Source organism: Stegodyphus dumicola, chromosome X1, assembly GCF_044657685.1.
Source record: "Stegodyphus dumicola isolate Sdum_Otavi_A_Nest chromosome X1, ASM4465768v1".
Taxonomy (NCBI): domain Eukaryota; kingdom Metazoa; phylum Arthropoda; class Arachnida; order Araneae; family Eresidae; genus Stegodyphus; species Stegodyphus dumicola.
In genome coordinates this window covers 126968524-126979570 of record NC_140780.1, presented here as the reverse complement: position 1 = coordinate 126979570, position 11047 = coordinate 126968524, and the positions used below count along the sequence as shown (strand labels likewise).

The following is an 11047-nucleotide window of genomic DNA, read 5'->3' as shown; positions in this document are numbered from 1 at the left end:
AAAACGTTTGGAGTTGAAAGAGAAGACTTACATCCTATTAAATAAAAAGAAGTTTAATGTTTTGCGTGAGAAGTACATTTTAATTACTTAGTTCGTTAGATAATATCTAAGAACAAAATGAACAAGATAGATAATGTACATTTTAGGTTAATATATTTTTCTACACTCTTACCATTCATGTTCTATACTGCATGGTTGAATAAGTTTTCCATATTTTACTAATAAAAAGAAGTCTTATTTTAAGTATCAAGAACACTTTTCTCGTAATACGAATAGACATTTAAATTATACAAGTTAATCCGATCTTCTCTAACATCATCAGGGCACCGAGCGCATTCATATAGTTCCACACAAATCCCAAGTGTAATAGTAAACATACTACTGCTATCACACTTGGACCTGCACAAAGTTATTTTCTTCAAGAACTAAGAATGTGTTTCTTTCACAGTCATATATATTTTCCAACATACGTTTTACCTAAAACAAGATTCACTTCATTCGTTTGTGATGTTGCGTGGCCCCAACTTTCCCGTAACAATAGTAGTGACTGCTATGAACTGGAATTACACAAACTCTTAAGAAGGGTTTAACCCCCTTTTTATTCCACTTTAGAAGTTACAAATGCGTTCACTTGACGCTCACAAACTACGCCGACCCGGCGGTTAAATAAAAATAAGAAAGTACAACTAAAAATGAATAAATAACAAGTCACTACCTACGAGGCTCTATAAAAGTGACTAATTTAACCGCGATCTGAGATACAGCTGAGATTTCAGCAACTTTCTGAATAAGAAGTTAAAGATTCAACTAACTGCCGAAGTAGGCTCACAGGCCGAAACGCGCGGTTCTTAAATTTCTACCTAGCAACCTTCACGCTCGTGAATCAAGAAAGCACACCTACAAACTCGTTTCCCTTCTATTTAACTCAAAAATACTTCCGCTGAAAATTTGAATACTTTGCGCGTTCTACTAAAATTTACATACTCTGGCATTGGCAATTCCAGGGGAAAATAAAGGCTTGACAGGAAAGATAGCTTAAAATAAATGTTAGTTAAAATAAATACAAACCCTACACGTTTACATAAGACAATTCATACACGTTTTAATTATTTTTACAATGAAAATGAACAATGAACAAAGAGCAGAAATTAAGAGTAATTTTAACTCAAATTCAGAACCATGAATTAAAATGACAACCTGGTTTGAAATAAGTTAAATCTGAATAAGAACCCTTTTAGTTTGGTTACTTGAAATGGTAGAAGTTAAAAACTTTTTTACAGATTTAATGGTGGTAAACCGACCCGGTGAATAAATCACAAAATTTCGTAGTAAAATCGCTATCACAGTCATTAGAACTCTTGAGTAAAATTGCTGCAGAAGGAAAATCATTCTTTAAAGCTCTTTTTAGTTATTATTTTTTCAAATGTTCTTTAAGAAACTCTGGGGTGTTCTGCGATTAATCAAGCGAAATAGTATCATTCCAACAAAATTTTCAAAACGTTTTGAATCTTAGATTTTACGAATATCGCCAACAGAAAGGTGAAAAAGAGGCTTATAAAATCTTGAATTATTTAACTACACTGTCAGAGCCTCTTTCAAGACTTATTTTTTCACTCACTTTTCTAGCACCAGAAATATAACCTTTTATCGTAGAAAGATGGAAAAGGACGTAAGTGGGATACTTAAATTAGATACTTTTCTAAATTAGAAATATTAGTTGAGATTTTTTAATTGCATCAAATTTCTATTAATAATCTTCTATGGTAGATTCGAGATTCGTTTGTTAGCAATTGCGAATGAATTTCATTGGAGAAAAATGAATACTTACTGAGAGAAGCTGTTTCATAATTTTGATGGGATCGTAAAACTAAGAAAAGATACATGTGACAATAATTTTGATGACATTTCATCTCGATAAAGAACACTTCTTTTCCAAAGAATCTAAGTCGTTTCCTGAGGCCTTTTTATGGCGCAACTAAAATATGAAACTCTATGATGGAAACGGATTAGGATTATTTCTGAGGAATCTCTCTTCTTACATAACTGGTCGTATTCTACGAAACTGCATTTGCAGGGAGGGAAGAAAATGTAGCGTTATATTAACGACAAGAATAATGTAGAAATAAGGTTTTTCAATACTAAAATTTGGTTTTATTAGAATATCCTTTTGTCTTTTAGACGATAAATATGCTAAGAAAGTAAAAATGAATGTGTGATTTCATGCACCAAAATTTAAACAATCACATACAAAGGGTTTTAATTTCACAAGGCCTGTGAACACGATTAATTAACCTAGAAGATTTTTATAAGTAAATATTATCAAATATTAATCCAACATTTTGACCTAACAAGTTAGAAAACAGACATTAGACCAACGAGAAAAATTTGCTTTTACACGTTGTCTTCTTTACATTCATGGGAACGCGATGGATTATTGTATTCCGTTCTACATACGTATCAAAACGTGAGCAAAGATTTAAAAAATATATTTTGCATCAATAATGACTAAGATATTTATCAGCTGCAAAGTAAAAATTTGTGTTAGCATAAACCTTTATTTATTATTATTAAAGTTATAACTGATTCGTAATTTAATTTTCGTCCTGCTTTGGTGAGCTTGAATCTACAGTTTGCAATTTCTATTATTTTTATTGCTTCGCTTCTAAAAAAAAAAAAAATAATTCTTCATTCAGAATACCTTATTTTTGAATAAATTTATTACCCAAAAATTAAATTAACCCTTTTTAATTCTATGAGACGTATAATTATATCAATAATTTACTCCCTAAACTTATAGATTTTTCTTCACCTGGTTTCAAAGCTTTGACAGTCGTCTGAATGTAGTCTGAACATCCTAATCGCTAGAAATTATTGCTTTGTCCAATATAATTTCATTCTTCTAAACAATCTCTAATAACCAACGATTACTTTACGAACGGAAATTTATTATTTCTATTACACATTATTTTATCATTCGGAAAGGCTATTAGAAGATTTAACGTTTCATCCGGTGTTAATTAATGGTAAAAAATAACCTTAATTTTGATCTCATAGAGTTATAGTTCTCCTTTAAAAGCCTTAGAAAAAAAATCAAAGAAATCGGACTTGAGGGAGTTTTGTAGAACCCATATGACCGAAACCACGTGCCAACTTGCAAGTTACGAAGAGCGCCCAAATTTCTCAAAAAAAAAAAAAAAAAAAAAAAAAAAAAGATTTAAAACATGCATTGACTGTTGGACCTTTCTTGAACCCACGTGCGCGAAGACCACGTGCTAACTGCAGGTTACGTGAAGCGCCACCAACCTTTCCGAACAGATACTTGGCAGACTCCGGAGAAGTTGGGAGAAGTGCACACCTCACTCAGAATCGCGGAGAAAAGCGCGTTTCCCGAAATCGAGAATTCCGCGCACACACATGACTTAGCTACCCTCAATGATTCTAACGGTGACAGCTCTGCTGGAAGCAATGCTGACTACAATGACTGGTAAGCCTATATGTCTTCGTGAAGACATTATTTTTTCACATCTCCAATATTACGTATACCTGAGGAAAATTTACAGGAGCGTTGGATTCATGTTGTAGCATATTACAAATTGGAAAACTGCGAAGTTATTTCTTGCTTAAACACTTCGTAAAACATTTCGACAAATTTTCACAAGGGTCAAATTATTAAGTATTTTCTCCTGGGGAGTCATATGATTGTTGTTTAATTTTTTATTCAATTAAAATCTTACATTTTATTCAAGCCAATTTCTCTATTCTATACACATTTTTCGCATCACGGTAAGAAAATTCGAATTGCCGACTCCGAAAACTGAGGATTACTTGTGAATACGTGCAAACTTTCAAAACGTTTTAAATCATTTAATTAACATAATGTATGTTTCATTAACATATTTTCTTTATTCTTGGTAATATTATTAACATTTAGAAAGGAATGAATGTCATTTCTACTAACGCTATAATGTAATGATGCAAAAATATAAATTCGTAGTAAAAGTGATACTGAAAAGGAAATGAGTTCACTTTTTAACTTGAGTAAATGAGCTGATCAATAGATTATTTTTAAGACAGAGGTAAGAAACAAGAAATGTGAAGTTATTAATCTTGCACGTAGTAGAAACGTGTTTTAAATTCATTTTATAATCTTTCATTATTGATTATACCTATTCATTTATATATTTTTGAATCCTCTACTAGTAACAAATCATAATAAAAAATCATATTAAAGATTTGCATTCATATACGCATTCAGATATATACATTATATTCATGTCTGAATTCATTTCCGTTTTGCCGACACAAGAGATTCAGATTGGAAATGGAATATTAAAGTTCCCATCTTTATTCGAGATAACCCGTAAATTATTATTTCAGATATTAGATGGAATTGTTAACTTTCTTAAGCAACTTCATGCTTTATAGTTAGAATCACCAGTCTTATTAGTGAAGCGAATAATTAGGGTATATTATTTTAAGATTTCAGATAACGAATGCAAAGTAAAAATATAAAATCTAATCTATTTTACTGTCGTTAAGAAATTTTAAAAATATTATACTTCATTTGAGTTGAATATAGCCCTTATTAATTCAAATTATTAATTTATAATGTGTTTTATGTTAACTAATCAATTATTATGATTTAAACCTTTACTATAACTTTTCCTTTCCGTAGTCCTCACCAGAATACAAATTAATTATTTTGTGTGTTTTAGCTGAAGGTTTGAAAGATTAGTTTAGTTCTGGCAACCGCATCTTGCTATTTATTACTATCGCCAGTTCTGCCTAAGTGGTATTTAGGTTTTAGCTCTTAGTCTCTGACTACGTTACCTACATTTGAAATTTAACTTTCTGTCATGTTAATTTAAATACCCATAAGTCGCGAATGTTCTTCTCTCGCACCAGCTGTGGTTTTTTGTTCATTTAAGAGTTAAATAAGAAAAACGTTATTTTAATCTTCTCAATGCTGTGTGATTTGTTTCAGTCTAAATAACTCACTATCAGTCTAGTAGAAATTTTTGATTGACTATTTTATTTGCACTGGTTGTTTTTTTCTCGAATATCGTGGTAGAAGAATTATTGCTCTTCAAGCTTCTATTTTATGGAAATTATGTAACTTTCATTAACTTCGTTGGAAATGAGTCGGAGGTTTTCTTAATGGACATTTAATTTTTCAAATTTTACTTATATGTATTATAAATTTTACTTGTACTCTGAGAATACTTGAAATCTTTGAATAATTTATTACCTCAATCAGATAATAGGACAGATAAATTAGAAGAAAAACAAAGATCAACAAAGAAGAAAAAGACGATGATGGTAATAATATAGATATCGAAAGAGGAAAATAGTAATAAATTTGTATATTTGCCGTTTCGCTATCTTTTGGATCAAGAAATAAAAACTACTAAATATAACACTAAAGGGGGAATGATTTCAGAATTTAATCGGTTTGTTTTGTTCAAAATGATTTGTAATAATTTATTTTAGTTTCATTTCTTTTAGATATCTTCAGAATTAAGGGACAACGTAATTATATTACTGAGTTAAAATATTTCACAAAACATTGAATGTTTAGTAAATGTAAATAATTAGTGGACTGTTTGAGATTAAAGCTCGGATTAGAACTATTAACGAGAAGATTTAGACTAAATAAGCGAAATGAGCATTGTTTTATTTGAGTAAGAATTCTTTGTTTAATGAACATTTGGCTGCAAAACTTCTGTTAAGCGGATGATCAATGAGAAGAATAATAAAACTGAGAAATATGAGCTGAGTTAGCTATTATTAGCCATATATGCAGAAGTCTGATTAGTAGTAATACTCTACAGCAAAATTTTGAGGCTCGTTTTGGAGGATAGAAGAGAAAAATTAAATTGACTAACAGAGAACAAAATGAATGCAGGCTAGCAAGTTAATTAATTAAGGCACAGTATGATAGGGCTATATGCATTTGGAATGCCGTGAAGGACTCTTCGAGAGGGGCCCAACAGCGGCCGAGCGGTAAATTCGCTGAACACTGGTAGTTCGGTCCGAGGTTCGAATCCTGTCGGCATCGAATCTGGCTGCATGGGTGTTTTCGTCGTTTTCTCCATGTGTAACGTATATACGAGCCAGTTTTCCTTAGAAAGTCCTCCACGAAGGCATCCCTCCCTTAGGCAGATAGCCCTCGAGGCTTTGCCGTAACTAAATAACCTAACCTAACTCTTCAAGAGAAACTGGTTCGTATTGATGTTACATATGTGTACAACCACGAACACTACGCAGCTAGCTCGATCGACAGACACGGAACACCAACATGACGGCGGCAAATACTGGTGGCCACCACTACCTTTTAGTTCCTGTGGCATTTGTAGAATTATTAGGTTTATCGAAGCAGTAAATATTAAAAATATTCCCATGCCATCGCCGGGATTCGAACTCCGGACCTCCCGATTGCTAGCCGTATGTCCAGATACTCCACTAAGGCACGCCGCCTCAAGGAGGTAGAAAATCCTTACAATACATTCGAAAAGAGAATTTATTAAAAAAATTTATTCTGAGAATTTAAACAGTAAGATTACAATGTTCTAAAATCGCAGAAAATTCGAAATAAGAATTCTTATCCTATGAAAATCGTGACTAAAAATAGGTGCTTGATTTAAGAGTTTATTATATTGTAACTTCTTAAAAAAGTTTATCCCAAATTTAGAAAACAATTTTCATAATGAAATTTACGCAGTTTAGTGTCTACAGCGTGTCATGTCTTTTAGGTGTACTGAAACCAGATATGATTTCATTACAGCTGAGATCTCAGATATTATTTCTTACGCAGCTTTAGATATAGGATGTTCAATATGAAATCAGATTCCTCCTAGAAACAATTGGTATATATATATATATATTTATAATATATATAGTATATATATATAATCTTAAATTCACTTAGTTCGAAAACAAGTTATTCTAATACTTGCGCAATAGCTTCAAAGTAAGATAATATATATATATATATGTGTGTGTGTGTGTGTGTGTGTGTGTGACATAATCTTGCCTGCCTGCAGTATATGTAGCAAACTAATGTTCCTCTGTTTCAGTGCATTTGTCCACAGATTTCACCATGTTCCTAGGAAATTGAAGAAGATTTTTCTTTATCTATACTCTATCTATATTCTGGATGTCAACAGTGGTACTCATTTTCAGTTCTTCAAAGGTGTGTGGATGTGTGTGTATTGCCTATGAACACAGCTTGTTTTAAGTGCCTGTCACAGAAAGTAGTCTAGATCGATAAAAGGCAAAGATCTCGGTAGTCATAGTCTTCAGATACGATTCTGTAGCCAAAAGGGTCCTCCAGCATCTTCATAGTGAAATAAGCTGTATGTCATTTTATGTCTTTTTGCCAGTAATAAGATGATATTACTCTCCTACAGTAAAGAAACGAACTGCCAGATAGTATCTTCGAGGTATCACTGTCCATCGTTATTTAAAGAGCAGAAGCCCCATCGTTTGTCAACCTAACATGGTTACACAAAGCAACAATTTTCTCAAGATGCAAATCGGGCTGGATAAAAAAAACGATGGCTTTTCAGAGATTCGCGTTTGCTAATTTCGGTCGCAGTCATATACGCTTTGATCAAGTCTTTTATAACCAGTGATAAATACCTGATCTGAAATGGAAATGGCGTCACGAATGAACTTCTTAATGAAGCAACAGTCAGAGACGTGACAGACGTGACACGGTACAAAAATGTTGAATGTGTGAAAGTGTATCAAGGAAGAATCTTTTCTGATTCCTAAGAATTCATACTTTCCCTAGTAAACAAGTTCATCAATATCATGGCATTACCAGACCTATAGATGCGAAACGCAATAAGAATCCTTTTCGAGAAACACGTGCCTTTCAGAAATGCAAAGGAAAGAGTCCCAGAATCATACTACACAGAGCTTTGATCTGGCTGATCTAGACGAATTTCCATGGCATTTTTCCGCACGTCTAGAACGATTTCGGATACGGACGCAAAATAACTCGCTTAATGCATTTACTATACAAAGGTGCGGATAGAAACTTGCCATATTAACTAGTTTTGGTAGGAGCGCGTTTCTCGCAAAAATTTATTGTTGCTTTCACGTCATGATAAGATCAATATACATAACTGGACAATACGAGTTTAAGAATCTCTGGTTATGCACTAATTTATTTACCCATAAAGGGTCCGCTTTTATACTGAACATCGTGTATACATAAATAAATACATGTAGCTCTTTATAGGTCTTTCTGTCTAATTAGTGTATATCTGTCTCTAGAGAAAGCTTTGTTACTGGACCACATAGGTTAAAAAATTTCATTGTGAAAAAGACAAGATCTTTTACTTGAAAAAGTAAAAATATTCTGCAGAACACATTTATTGGAATTTTGCTTTAGTTTATATACGTTGTATATTATATTATATACCCCATTATTTTTGTAACAGAAGTTATGTATTCCTATCATATTTATGTTGACCGTGGTTAGAATAAGTGTCACTAGTAAGGATACTCCAGATGTAGATCTTTACTGTTCTTAAAGTAAAGATACTCCATGTAGTGTTGCTTTATCAGTGCCTAAGCAACTATGAAATGACATACTAATCACCTATTATAGAGTGGCATAAATTATACAACAACACAGGTAGTAACATAACACACACACACACACACGCATATATATATATATATATCCCTTTTCTAATAATAAATTATATATATATATATAGTATAAATATATATAATTACAAAATTTTTTTTTAAAAACAACATATAATCATGCCTAGTATTTTCGCTCATTAAGCTGCTGAATTATCAGTAAAGACATAAAGTAAGAAATTCAGAACTAATTTTTCACAAAGACCAAAAATCTAAATTCACAATTAATAAATTTCAATTAATCCTCTAAATGCAATAAAGAACTTAAAAAATGTTGAAACCTAAACTTTTCAAACAAGCAATACCCCAATTAAAAAAATCAATAAAATTTAAAGAAAATTAGTTCTACATTTCTTACTGTATGTCTTTATTAGTATACAGATTTGGGAACATAAAATTATTCATATAATAACCTTATTCACGAAGAAAAGCAGAAATTATATAAAGACTCTTTTATGCAAAGTTATGAATCTTTATGTAGATATGAGTATGTGTGATCACGATCAGAGACGATAAAGGATTCATTGTTTCATAGTCTCATGGTATCTATGGCCAAATTGTAGCTTATGATATTTTTGCTAATATTGTAGGGTTTCCTTATTTTGCATAACAAATTATTTTAAGTTTGATACCTTTCCTGAAATCCTCAACTTCCCCTCGCATTTTCTCGCCAGGATGCAAATTTAAATTTAAGTGAAGTGAGTATTTAAATGGGTGAAACTGTAAGTTTATGCAATGAGCAGTTGAGCGTGTTTTCGCTAGCCAGCGCACGTTTAGTTGCTATCTGGCTGTTACGATAGTACGCCCCTTGGCCATTCCGGTTAATTGTCACGCCTGATAGGTTTTGTTGAGTCAACCTAAGTTAGCCATACTTTAGCGTGCTAATCCAGCACTATTCTAATTAGACTTTGAATTGATTTATATTCTACGTTTATGTTTCACCTCAAGTTGACGGTGTTATTGTACAGCACGAAGATCGTGCCTTTCTGTTATTAGTTGGAATTAATAAAGGATTATTTTCACCCTTCTTCTGTGCTGGTATTTCATTCACACCTGTGCGAGAATTCGCCAGATTTATTGTAGGATCTAGTTTAGTTTATGTGGAATAGAAGAGACAGATCTTACAATATGAGTAGGTAATAAACAAATTTAACTTAAAGGGTTTATTTATTATTATTATTTTTTTTTGGCATTTGTTGAGCCAATGTTAAATACATACTTGCTAAATTCTAGAAACAAACTTCGGTTGAAATATACGATAGAGAAGAAGGTTTCCTTTTACTCAGACTTCCAGTGCTGTCTTTTCCCCAAAGTTTTGATAAAATCGAGCAAACGCAGTCAGTTGTCTGCTTCTTAAAAGTCTCAATCCGATTGAGGAAACCTATTGTTTATACTTTTAAAATAAAAGTTCGTTCAAAAAGTCGTCAAATATTATTTTCTGCTTTAACGTATTTACATCTGAAAGCATATGGTTTCCTTTTTCTCATTCTCACGGGAAATAGAAATGTAGATGTATTTACAAGTAGGTGTACATGTTATTAAATGTTTTTGTATGACAACAAAATTGAATTTTCTTCGTTTATACGTTACATTTTATTGCCTGCAAAGTTATCTTTTATGGCATTTGAAAGGATCGCCTTATTAAGGTAGTGCAAATGTCATATATACAGTGTCCTCAGCTTTATCCCCCATTGACTTTTTCACTCAATTCTTCTTACGGAGGAGAAAATGTTTGTTTCTCCTCAGAATTTCCGGAAGCTATGAAATCGAAATCGAGTTATCATTTTCTTTTCTATATCTATGATATCATTATTCCGGACTTTTTTGTACCTAGTTCAGTTTTATGCGAATAGAATTTGAAATAAAAAAGACGGAAATAGAGTGAACATCTTTCCAGCTGCTTCTTCGCTAATATTAATTTTTATTTAATGTTATTATATCATTTGACACTACTTATGGAACATGATATATGTTACTATACTATTCCAACTAAAAAAAAGCAGGAAAATGTTTTTCATACTTCTGAAGCAATGTTAAAAGCAGTAAAGCATAACATTCGTAATGTGAAAGATTTCATAATTAAGTAAAGGAATATGTTTAAAAGTCTTCTGTAAGAACTGAATTTTTAGCTTTATAAGAGAATTCCATCTTCTGTTTATTCTGAAGTTCCAATGTACTTTATTTTATTTCACTACAGTTCCATAACAATAACTTTTCAGTCATAATCTTGACTTGGAAAAATAAATAGGCTACAATTCCTTGAATTACGATCATTACACTGCAATTTTTAAACATGGTCTTAACATAAATTAAAATGAGTCACCTCTCTATTCTATAAAATTATATGATTTGGCTCAGCTGAACTTTTGAGTAAGACAAATCGAAA

The 11047-nt window shown here is 31.9% G+C and overlaps 1 protein-coding gene across 1 annotated transcript in view; it reads left to right on the top strand.

Moving 5' to 3' along the window:
* Window positions 1-2997: 2997 nt before the first annotated feature.
* The window catches only part of LOC118198024 (uncharacterized), a 286163-nt gene continuing 278113 nt past the window's right edge, over window positions 2998-11047 (top strand). The window contains exon 1 of the mRNA XM_085807216.1: window positions 2998-3484. Within this exon, the coding sequence (XP_085663342.1) occupies window positions 3433-3484 (52 nt within the window). The 5' untranslated portion in view covers window positions 2998-3432. The remainder of the gene's footprint in view (window positions 3485-11047) is intronic.